Source organism: Ochlerotatus camptorhynchus, unplaced genomic scaffold (assembly GCF_037179485.1).
Source record: "Ochlerotatus camptorhynchus isolate MF236.1 unplaced genomic scaffold, CSIRO-AGI_Acam_v1.1 ptg000539l, whole genome shotgun sequence".
In the NCBI taxonomy this organism is placed as follows: Eukaryota; Metazoa; Arthropoda; class Insecta; order Diptera; family Culicidae; genus Ochlerotatus; species Ochlerotatus camptorhynchus.
In genome coordinates, this window is record NW_027041022.1 from 1,338,950 (window position 1) to 1,351,525 (window position 12,576).

At 44.7% G+C, this 12,576-nt stretch overlaps 1 protein-coding gene across 1 annotated transcript; it reads right to left on the reverse strand.

Annotated features, from left to right (window-relative positions):
- Positions 1-1,684: 1,684 nt before the first annotated feature.
- On the reverse strand, positions 1,685-7,021 carry LOC135713153 (uncharacterized). Its single transcript, XM_065236268.1, has one exon. It carries the CDS (start codon positions 7,019-7,021, stop codon positions 1,685-1,687), a length of 5,337 nt encoding a protein of 1,778 aa, XP_065092340.1.
- Positions 7,022-12,576: the final 5,555 nt, after the last annotated feature.

Below are 12,576 nucleotides of genomic sequence, written 5' to 3' on the forward strand. Positions count from 1 at the left end.
GTCAATACTTACACGTTATTTCAAAACTACTCAAATCTGGGTAGAATCTTCCCAGATCGATCATAACTGAACCTACTCAAAAATGGGTAAACTATGTTGGGAGTGATAAGCTGACACATGAGCAACATTGGCATGGATCCGAACGACGTTGTTCAATTGTTAACCTGCCACTACCAACATAGTTGACCCATTTTTTGATCGATTCAGTTTTGACAATTTCAGTTTTACTCAAATTTGGGTAGTTTTCAAACAGCGTGTACTGAGCATGCAACCAAATATATGATTTTCTTTCGTAAGGGCCAATTTCACAAACGTAAACACTGACTTTTCACGAATTTCCTGAGAATGAAAACTCGCTCAAGTAAGCCACCACGATGCTTGTGTGTAGGGAAAGTGCCCAAGCTGATAGAATTGCTGGGTTACATGGATTGACTTTGAATCACAAGATATTTACGAAAGAAACCATTGCTTAAGTTTCCGACATTGGCCCATATGAAGACTCAGTGTCAAATCGCGAAAATTTAATTTTGTCAGATCGATGTCCAACTATACCAGTTATACCAGTGAGGAAACACAAAAAAGGATCATGACGAGAGGAGCAACACAATAGTTGGGTAAGAGAAGAATTGCATTATAACACACCATCGACTGGAAATGCTCTCGCAACGTGGGGCTTTAGGTAGTGATGAAAACGTCGCTAGAACTATTCCACAGCCGCAGTCAGTTTATGAGCTGTACGCGCCACGCACTAATTTCCGGACATACGCAGGCTTTCTTGACGGCACTGGTGGCCTCTGGGCCCAAAAGCGTATCTGCGGCACGTTGAAACAAAAAAACGTCACGATGGAATTGAACGAAGGCGTTCGCTTCCCACACACGCGGCGATGGGGTTTTCCTAACCCAGAACTTGATCGTTGCTCGCCCTCTTTTTCACTAAAGATCGGCCGACGCACATATGGTCAAGTTCTCACCATCAACGGCTAAGTCCCCCGTTAATTTGGGACTTAGTAGAAAAACCTTCTTCGACCACACAACCGAAGTGACAAAGTGTCTTGCTAAAACGGCACTTAGCAAAAACCACACGGCGGACACCGACCTCTGTCAACCAAGAGAAAATCTTTCGGATCACTTTGAAAAATAGCGTTTCTCGTTGGAACGTCTATATTTCCCGAACCTTTGATGGCAACTAACCTACGTACATAATGATCGCAGTTTTAAACTGCTTTTGCTTTCTGCTCTGCATGTATGTATGTGTTGAAAGGAAAAAGATCGGGATCGAGTAGTGTAATCGCGATCGGTGTATTTGCATGTTTGCATTGTGTGGTTTGTTCGTAGTTCGTAGGTACTAGTATATAAGAAATTAGATCTGTTTCGTAGTTTGTAAGGTAGACAGCAAATAATGTCTCTAGGTTAAGTTAGATGCAAGAAATTCAATTTACTTCTAGGAACAAATTCTACTTTTAAGCTATTAGATAAGTTTAGGTTTAGATCAGTACCTAACATTCCGGCCACCTTAAAATAGCCCATTTTAACGAACCTAATTCTAAATCATTCTGCTGGCGTAGATGCACCGTGTGCCCTTTGCAGAGGGTATTGGACATCCTGGTATCTTGAAGGTTGGTGTGCGTAGAATGCAGACGATTATCGTAACCGGAAAAGAAACTAGATTGATTAGTTTGATACATCAGTTTTTACCTTTATCGATCTCGGTGTCGTCGGATGGCATCGGAAGAAGAGCGATTTTGGCGACTGGCCGGGTAACACTGTCGGTGGTCGCCGTCCGGAGTGTGACGACTCGTACTATTCCGTCCTGCCCAGGATGGAGTTTCGTGATGCGGCCCAGTGGCCACTGTGCCGGAGGGAGGTTATCGTCTTTTATGATGACTAAACGACCAACTTCGATGTTAACGGGCAATCGACAGCCTTTGGCGGAGCGGGCTTGAAGTTGTTGGAGATATTCGGGGTACCACCTTCTCCAAATCTGCTGGACTCGTTTTTGCACTAACTGCCATCGTGACAGCCTGTTGTCCGGTGTTGGTTTGACGTCGCACTCGGGAATCGCTTGAAGATTGGAGCCGACCAAGAAGTGACCTGGAGTGAGTGCTTCCAAATCGGCTGGATCGGGTGACATCTGGGTAATTGGCCTGGAATTCAGGCACATTTCTACCTGAGCGAGTAGAGTTATTATTTCGTCCTGGGTGGCTGTTGTTGTGCCTAATTCTTTCAACAGATGATTTTTCGTCGATTTTACCGCCGCCTCCCATAGTCCACCAAAGTGGGGCGCGCGGGGTGGTATGAACTTCCACTCGATGTTGCTGTTGGTGCACCAGTTGAAGATAAGCTTGCGGTCCTGTTCGTTTGTCTTGAGCATTCGGTACACTTGGTTGAGCTCGTTTGCAGCTCCCTTGTAGTTGGTCGCGTTATCAGAATGCAACTCTGAGACCATACCGCGACGAGCAACAAATCTTCGGAGTGCAGCAAGGAATGCCGCCGTCGAAAGATCGTGAACAAGTTCTATGTGGACCGCTCGGGTGGAGAAACATACAAAAATAGCGATGTATGCCTTCACTGGTCCAGCCTTGCGGTGTGCTCCTTTGAGGTAAATTGGACCGCAGTAGTCCACTCCCGATACAGAGAACGGACGGGATGGAGTTACTCGTGAGGTTGGTAAATCGGCTGTTGATTGTTGCACGAGAGTTGGCTTTCGTCGGAAGCAGGTGTGACATTGGTGATACACCTGACGAAGGAGATTCCGACCTCCGAGAATCCAGAATTTTTGACGAATGGTGCACATCATCAGCTGGGGTCCGGCATGCAGTAGCAATCGATGGTAGTGGTTGACCAGTAGCGTGGCCAGCGGATGCTTGCCGGAAATGATGATTGGGTGTTTGGTATCTTCAGCAGCCTTGGAGTTTTCGAGTCGTCCACCGACCCGAATGACGTCGTTTATGCTAATGATCGGGTTGAGCCATTTCATCGACGAAGATTTATCAACTAGTATACCGTTTCGTAGAGCTGCCACTTCTCCAGAGAACGTATCGCGCTGAGCCAGGCGACATAAGGCGATTTCGGCCTCCCGTAGTTCCGACGCTGTGAGGAATGCGGCGGGTTGTACCATAGGCTTCGATGAGACTGCACAAGCACCATTTGGATGGTTGCTTGCGGCTGATGCGTGCAGTGCACGCAGGTAGCGGGAAACATAAACGACAATTCGGCGTAGCTTGGAGTATGCCGAGAAGCGACCAAATAAGAATTCGGAGAACTCGTTGGATTGTGCTGCGTTGGCTACTAGACAAATCTTGCGTTCTTCAGCGACGGTTGTTGAAGTATTATCGCCTCCGATGGATTGGTTTGGCCACAGGTCCGACGGAAGTTTCAACCATGTTGGTCCGGTCCACCAGCGTTCGCAGTGGAGAAGATCAGCCGGAGTAAGGCCACGCGAGATGTCATCGGCCGGATTGTCGGACCCAGCGACGTGATTCCATGGATGTCCCACCGTAGCTTGTTGGATTTTTGAGACTCGATTGCCCACGAATACCTTCCAGCAGGCCGGTGATGACTTTAACCACTGCAGCACCGTCGTGGAATCTACCCAAAAGAATACAGGACAGTCTGATTTTAGGGAAGCAATTACCTTTTGGAAGAGTTCCGTAGACAAAACCGCCGCGCAGAGTTCTAAGCGCGCAATGGAATGGCGAGTCTTCAAAGGCGTGACTCTTGACTTTGCTGCCAGCAAATGGACATAAATGTTCTGATGTTTATCTTCGGAGCGCATGTATACACATGCACCGTAAGCCTTCTCGGAAGCATCCGAAAAGAAGTGTAGTTGGTTGTTGGTTGCACCGGCCACCGAGACAAATCGGGGAATTCGTACGTTACTCAAGAGATTCAGCTGATCATGGAACGTTTTCCATTCGGTTTGGAGTCTTGGTGGAAGTGGATCATCCCAAGCGTAAGTCTTCCCGTCGTTGGTCGTCAACGCCCACAGGCGTTGCATGAACTGCTTGGCGATTGAGATAACCGGACCAGCGAGGCCCAGTGGGTCGTAGATCTGCGCGATATACGAAAGGACGTTTCGTCTGGTGAGCACGGTAGCAGGAATTGGAAGCTGGATTCGGAATCGCAGTGTATCGGACTTCGGTTCCCAGATCAGCCCGAGGGTGGTCACCGACTGTTCATCGGAGAACTCGTAAAACGGTTGGATTGCTAGTTCGTCCGAAGGAATTTCGGTCAGGACGGCTGAGCTATTGGAGGCCCATTTCCTCAATGGAAAACCGGCGGAATGTAGCATTTCACTGAGCTGGCGACGAAGTTCCATGGCTTCTTCTGGGGTTTCGGCACCGCTGATGAGGTCGTCGACGTAAAAGTCTTCTAACACGGCCTTCTTCGCCATCGGGAAATTCTCACCTTCATCGTTTGCGAGTTGGACTAGGGTTCGAGTGGCGAGGAATGGTGCAGAGGATGTACCATATGTAACGGTCTGAAGCTCGAACGTGGAGATTGGATCTGTTGGTTTTTTTCTGAAGAGAATTCGGATGAGCGATCGGTCGATGCGTACAACTCCAATCTGCCGGTACATTTTCTCCACATCCGCCACGACTCCAACAGGTTTCGTCCGGAAGCGCATTTCGATGGACTGGAGATCCTCTTGCACGACTGGGCCAACGAGGAGAATGTCGTTCAAGGAATTGCCGGATGATGTGCGGCAGGAGGCATCGAATACAACCCGTACCTTTGTCGTAGTGCTGCTGGCCTTAAAAACAGGGTGATGTGGCAAGTAGTAGTGCATCAGGGAATCATCTACCGGATCTTCTAAACGTCGCATGTGGCCAAGTCGTAGGTACTCGTCCATAAACGCGTGGTAGGCTACCTTGACAGCTTCGTCCCTCTCAAGCCTGCGTTCCAGACTTCGCAGACGTCTTTCGGCGATGGCACGGGATTCGCCGAGTTGAATATGGGGATTCTGAGATTTTGGAAGAGCGACTACATACCTCCCGTCTGCGTTTCTGGTCGTAGTAGCTTGGTACAGTTCATCACAAGCGACTTCTTCTGCCGAGTAAATTCGACCGGTAGTGATGGACTCAATCTCCCAGAACTTCTCCATTAGTGTTTCCAGGTTGTGGGTGGTAGTTGCGGTACAACAGTGTAGAGGAACCCGTGCAGTATTATTATACCAACGACCCGACACTGCCCAACCAAAGATTGTTTCGATTAGCGTCGGTGAGCCACGGTTGAGGTGGATCCTACCACTCATCAGGTATTCATGGAATTGGTCAGCTCCCAATATCATGTCGATGCTACTAGAAATGTTGAAGTTAGGATCGGCAAGCTCGACTGACTTGGGAATGCACCAATCCGAAATGTTTACGTCTCTGCCTGGAAGCTTGGTGGTTAGGTTTGGAAGCACTAGGAACTCCAATTCACTAGTGTAATACTCGTCTCGTGAGCGGATAGTTGCATAGACTAGCTGTGACACCGTGGTCATCGACTCCCCAACACCACTGATAAGGATATTGGTTCGTTCTGGTTTCAGATTCAGACGACGAGCCAGCTTCTTGGATATTAAGTTGGATTGGGATCCGGAATCGATGAGTGCTCGAGCGGCATGCTCGTTTCCGTATTCATCGAGGACTGTCAGAACAACCGTGCAAAGGAAAGCTGTGCTTGACGAGCGAACATGAGCTGGCATACTCACTTCGGTGGCTGGATGCGCTGATACACTTGATTCCACGGACCTTACCGTGGAGGAGGAAGCTGGTTGCTCAACGACTGGAGTGCTACTGCCTTTCTGTGGGAATGGTGATGCTTGAGGTTGGTGGAGCAGCGTGTGGTGTCTTTCGTGACAGAGGCGACAGGAAAACCTTGAGTCGCAGTTCCGAGCGACATGGGATGACTTGAAGCAGTTCCAGCAAAGACGTTTCTGGGCAATGAGTTCCCTCCGTTGACCAACGGAGAGCCTTTGGAAAGTTGGACACTGAACCAACAGATGTTTTTCGGAGCAGGAGATGCACGATAGGGGATTGGATCGTGGGCTAGCAACCGCGGTATTGGCAACCGACCTCGATTGCTGGGGCTTCTTGAACGGGCTGACACCGGCCACCTTGACCGATGTGTAACGATGCTCCATCTCCGATGAGACCGTTTGGAGAATCCTGATTCGTTGGTACAGGAACTCGACGCATAAGGCGTACGTAACTTGGTCCAATTTTGAGGAATGTTCTTCCCAGGCACGAAAAGTAGAAGAGTCCAACTTGTAAGAAAGCATACATACCAGTGGAGTGTCCCAGGTGTCGACTGCTTCCCCCATTTTTGCCAATGCCTTGACGTGGCGTTGAAAGTCGTCCACTAGCGTGTGGAGACCTTCCGGAGATTCCTTGCGAATGGGGGCCAGGTCATACAAGGCCCGGAACAACTGCTTTCTGAGGAACCGCTGGTCATCGTATCGTTTGAGGAGGGCTTCCCAAGTTGGTCCATAATTACCTGCCTCGATGTCCACCGTCTCATATGGTTTCTTTGCATCTTTCTCCAAAGATTGCAACAGGAATTGTAACTTCGCCACCGGTGGGATTTCTGGAACATCGTGGACCATGGATTTGAACGTGTCTCGGAATCCAAGCCAACGAGAGTAGTCCCCGTCAAACTTTGGCAAGTCGATTTTGGGGAGGCGCAGATGGAAGCTGGCTGACGTTGATGGGGTAGTGATGGTCTCATTGACAGGAGCCGGTTCGGCCACAATTTGGCTCATCAGCCAACCTTTCACTGCACAGTACCGCGATTCTACCTCATTGCGCTCTTGGAAGTGCCTTGCTAACGGCGCATCACCACTATCCAAACGTTCGAGATCAGCTTGTACCTTGATGAAGTCTTGGTACAGCTGATTCAGCATTTCGAGGCGTACAGGCACTTGCAGAATATCGCGCTCCTCATCATAATTCTCGACGAAGTTTTCCATTGCCTCGAACGACGACATCAACGATTTTCGGTTCGTTAATCGGTCCTTAAGCTTCTTCCTGGTGGCCATGCTTCCGGCGATGTCGTTATACGAACGACTTTCCTAACGGGTTAAACGATTCGCACACGCGACGACACGTGGGTGCGACGGCACGTGATATCCTTCCCGATTCGATACGAAAAACTCCTTCCCGACACGGATCGCGGAAACGAACGAATTGCTCCTTCCCGACGCGGATCGCGAACGCGAGAACGGAACGAACAAATCCTTCCCGACGCGGACGTGGGACCACCAGGATAACACTTCACTTTTATGGCACCTTTCGCGAGTGATCGAGCGAACAAGTGTCCACGGATGCACTTTGGAGTGCAGCAATTGTCATACACTGTCACTTGCACTTTGGAGTGCAGTTTCAATACACTGATTATCAGTAATGAATTTTAGCAAATTGCACTTTGGAGTACAATTGCTCTTCACGTATCACTTTCGGTGCCACTAGGTTGGTGAACGTTCTATGCACTTTACTTTCAACGTAGCGCACGAATACGCGAAATTCCCCCGCGTGGGAATTCTATCGATGGCGTCGCTTGGGCACGCCACCCAAAGACAAAGAACAATAGTCCTTTATCTATTCTTCTTTTCACCCAACCCACCAACAATGGCAAACGTGGTGTGGTTTGGGACTTGAAAAGGCCGTCCAAAATGGCTGGGATGCCACACTACAATAATCGTTCGTTCACCTTCACCCAACAAAGCCCGGTGTGGCTTGGCTTGGGTCGAGAAGGTTCTATTCACAATGGCCGAAAATGCCACTCACTTTTTCGTGCCAACGTGGCCACAAAACTGACACACTCCTGGTCCCCGGATTGTCCTACGTATCCGGCTCGAAGGACCAATGTACGCGCCACGCACTAATTTCCGGACATACGCAGGCTTTCTTGACGGCACTGGTGGCCTCTGGGCCCAAAAGCGTATCTGCGGCACGTTGAAACAAAAAAACGTCACGATGGAATTGAACGAAGGCGTTCGCTTCCCACACACGCGGCGATGGGGTTTTCCTAACCCAGAACTTGATCGTTGCTCGCCCTCTTTTTCACTAAAGATCGGCCGACGCACATATGGTCAAGTTCTCACCATCAACGGCTAAGTCCCCCGTTAATTTGGGACTTAGTAGAAAAACCTTCTTCGACCACACAACCGAAGTGACAAAGTGTCTTGCTAAAACGGCACTTAGCAAAAACCACACGGCGGACACCGACCTCTGTCAACCAAGAGAAAATCTTTCGGATCACTTTGAAAAATAGCGTTTCTCGTTGGAACGTCTATATTTCCCGAACCTTTGATGGCAACTAACCTACGTACATAATGATCGCAGTTTTAAACTGCTTTTGCTTTCTGCTCTGCATGTATGTATGTGTTGAAAGGAAAAAGATCGGGATCGAGTAGTGTAATCGCGATCGGTGTATTTGCATGTTTGCATTGTGTGGTTTGTTCGTAGTTCGTAGGTACTAGTATATAAGAAATTAGATCTGTTTCGTAGTTTGTAAGGTAGACAGCAAATAATGTCTCTAGGTTAAGTTAGATGCAAGAAATTCAATTTACTTCTAGGAACAAATTCTACTTTTAAGCTATTAGATAAGTTTAGGTTTAGATCAGTACCTAACATGAGCAAAAAAGGACGCACATTTTTTGCCTGTAGACTTGGAGACATACTTCAAGTCTCCGCGTACATCGTACGGGTTAGGCAAAAGATGTGCGTCTAACTTTAAAAACTGTCGCATTAATGGCCCTTCGCTCATTTTCAACTTCTATTCAATTTTCATACTGCCGTACTCTAACGGAACTATCCACCTACTCTCTTCTAATGATCATTCTCTAGCTAATAAATTATCACACTAAAGCTTCATGTTAGCATTTCCAACCAACTCTACAAAAAAGGGGTCAACTTTTAGTCAGCAGTTTTGCATGAAGTTCCACATATGTTATGTGCTGAGAAGCAACACACATTTTTTTACTGATGACACCAAAACTGGACGTCTGTTCAAGGTTGTCTTGAAAGGTCTGCCCAGTGGTGAATCCCTGAATCAGATCAAAGAAGAACTGACAAAATTTCTTGGAGTTGAGCCTGTCCAAATAATCAAAATGAAAATGAAATCCCATCCTGGCGATTCAGGCATCGGGATTTCCAATGATTTTTATTTAGTTTACTTCAAGTCTAGTGAACTAAAAGACCTTAATGAGGTGTTTACATCCATGCGGATTTACTCGCGCTAGTGTACTCGCCAGCTAGCACGAATTCCGTTAGCGCTAGCGAAATAGCATAAGTGTAAACACCCCATAAGGCATTAGAATAAGCTAGCATTATGCTCCATTTACAAAACCTCACTCAGTGCCGTCAATGCCAGGGATGGGATCACGGAACCAAAAAAAAATGCTACATGTCAGCATGCATGTGGTGATTCATCTCACGCAAAGCACGAATATCCTGTGAAAGAAGATCCTAATAAAATTGAATGTTCAAATTGTGGTGAAAACCACAAATCCAATTTTTGGGAATGAAAGACTCTCTTAGCGATCCTACAATCTCGTTCTAAGCGACAGGTAGGAAACACTCCACGTTCCCGACCAGAAACAAATTCCTCTGCCGTTAACAACGGTCAGCGAGGAACAAATTCTACATTCGTAATCGGAGGTACAAATATCACCACTGCTTCAAAATTTCATTTTTATACTCGCTTTCCTCGCTGCTAACAATGTTCAGTGAGTACATGGAGCTACTTTTGCTGCTATTACAACGGGTAGAAATCAAAATATTAGCCAACACGATTCTAACGGAAAGTTTGATAATTTGACTTAGGAAGCATTACTGCTCCTTACATGGAATTTTTACAGAAATCATAGTATGACATGATTACTGATGTGTTTAAAACTTACTCCACGTTTGATGCTATTTATGGAGTTAAATTTGCGAACAACTTTGACATTTATTAATGGATTTTAAATCATTGAATATTATGAATTGGAATGCTTGATCTCTTAAAGATAATGAAGACAAGCTATTTAACTTTTTGAGAGTTCATAACGTGTATATTGCATATTGAAACGTTCCTTAACTCTGACCATAAGGTTAAAGGGACGCAAATTATTCATTTATCGAAATGCTCGTCATGATGGAGCCTTTGGTGGCGTTGCCATCATTGTTCATAGAGAAATTATTTTTTGTTAGATACCAAAGTTTTTAAAATTTTGAGAGTTTCAGTCGAAACCAAATTTGGACAACTTATGTTTAAAGCTGCCTATTTGCCATTCCAATGTGTAGGCCAGCAAAAGAATTTTCGCAAGGATGACCTTCAGATACTTACCCATCATGGGTCGAAATTCTTCATTATTGGTGATTTTAATGCAAAACACCGCTCATGGAATAATGCTCTAAGAAATTCTAATGGTAATATTATGTTTGATGATTATTCTGCAGGTTCACTATTCAATATTCAAACAGCCCAACATGCTTTTCTTCTACAAGAAATCCCTCAACTATTGATTTGATCTTAACTGATTCATGTCAACTTTGTAGCCAATTGGTTGTCAGCATGGATTCGGTTCTGATCATCTTCCAGTAGCTTTTGAAATATCCCAAGAAATAGTTTCTAATCCCAACAGCTCTACTTTCAATTACCATAGAGCTGATTGGGAGCAATATCGAACATTTATGAAATATAGCTTTGGTCCAAACATTCCTTTGCAAACCAAAGATGAAATTAATTATGCTCTTGAATCTCTGACTACTTCTATAGTTGAAGCAAGAGCTGCCTCAGTACCGAAATGCGAGGTTAAATTCGATTCAATTATAATAGAGGATGATCTTCAGCTCTTGATCCGTCTGAAAAATGTCCGTAGGAGGCAATATCAAAGAACACGCGATCCTGCCATGCAATTTATCTGACGAGATTTTGAAAAACAAATAAAATAGCGATTCTCTGTCCTGAGGAACAAATAATGTTTCGAAATTAGACCCAAGTTCCAAACCCTTTTGGAGGCACACAAAATTTTTGAAAAAAAAACCCGAAAATCCTATTCCAGCGCAGAAGGTGGTAAACTTTTGATCACAAATTCTGAAAATGCTCAGAAACTTGCTAAGCAATTCAAGAGATCCCATAATTTCAGTTTGGGTCAGGTTGCTGAACATTTTTTCTCGGGAAATATTTTTCATAATTCCTGGGGACTGCTTTGGACGAATTAATATCTATGACTAAAAAATATGAAAGCTACAGGTGATGATGGAATTTTCTATATCCTCATCAAAAACTCCCAGAGAGTACCTTGTCTTTCTTGGTAAAATTATTTAACAGCTGTTTCCATTTGGCATACTTTCCTGATAAAGGGAAAAGTGCAAAAGTTGTTCCAATTTTGAAGCCGGATAAAAATCCAGCTGAAGCTTCTAGCTACCGTCCAATAAGTTTGCTTTCTTCAATAAGTAAACTTTTTGAAAAAGATAATTTTAAATAGAATGATGCGTCACATCAATACGAACTCAATTTATGCAGATGATCAGTTTGGATTTCGCCATGGGCATTCAACTACTCATCAACTCTTAAGAGTTACCAATTTAATTCGTTCAAACAAATCTGAAGGCCACTCAACTAGAGTTGCTCTTCTAGACATACAAAAAGCATTCGACAGTGTTTGGCATGAAGGTTTGATTGCTAAATTGAAAAAGTTTGATTTTCCACTTTATAACTATTACGAAATTAGTTCAAAATTATTTAACTGACAGAACTCTGCAGGTAAATTATCAAAATTCCAAATCAAAACGACTACCTGTTAGATCAGGATTTCCTCAGGGTAGCATTCTTGGGCCTATATTGTATAACATTTTCTCTTCGGACCTCCCTGATTCCATAGTAGATTAAATGTAATTGTAATGAATTTCGTTCCAAATCTATTAGATTAAAACTGTTTTAGTTCGCCCCTAGGGGGGCCCCTCCTTGGTGGGAGTTTTTTCCTCCACCCTCTCATTACTAGTTCAGAATGCTCAATTTGACATGGCCCAAGGGGTGATCCATTAAGTACAACACGCTCTCAGAGGGGAGTGGGGGTTTAAAATCCTGTCTTTGATTAGCAATCCAAGAGATTTAGGAGGAAAATGACCAAAGGCCGGAGAGACGTAATTAATGGATGCTCATAAATTTGTAATAAAAATTAGATGAATTTTATGAGTGTAGTGCTCCGGACTTAACTTTTTTATGCTTTTGTGAAACCTGAAGAGATCTAACTTTTTTTTATGCAAAATGTAATAGTTAACTGTTACACCATCATACTGTTTGATTTGAAATTTAGACAAAATTATCAACATGAGACGCATAGTTTCATGCCAAGGGATTGTTTTGACTGGGATGTTGACTAATTTATTTGTTTTGATTAGCGCGTTGATCAAGGGAATTCCAAGCTCATGTTTATTAATGGTATATTATTTCAAGGTCACATATATATTTTTAATTTATTCACATACACTCAATTCTGTTTATACGCGATTTTTTTTTCGCCTTTAGTAATGATCGTGTAAACTCAGATTGCAACCAAATGTAATGCATCTTGATTTCAAAAATCACAAATAAAATCAAAGA

Bases quoted from the DNA above. Each gene is read 5' to 3' on its own strand.
- LOC135713153 (XM_065236268.1), bottom strand. From the start codon at position 7,021: ATGGCCACCAGGAAGAAGCTTAAGGACCGATTAACGAACCGAAAATCG.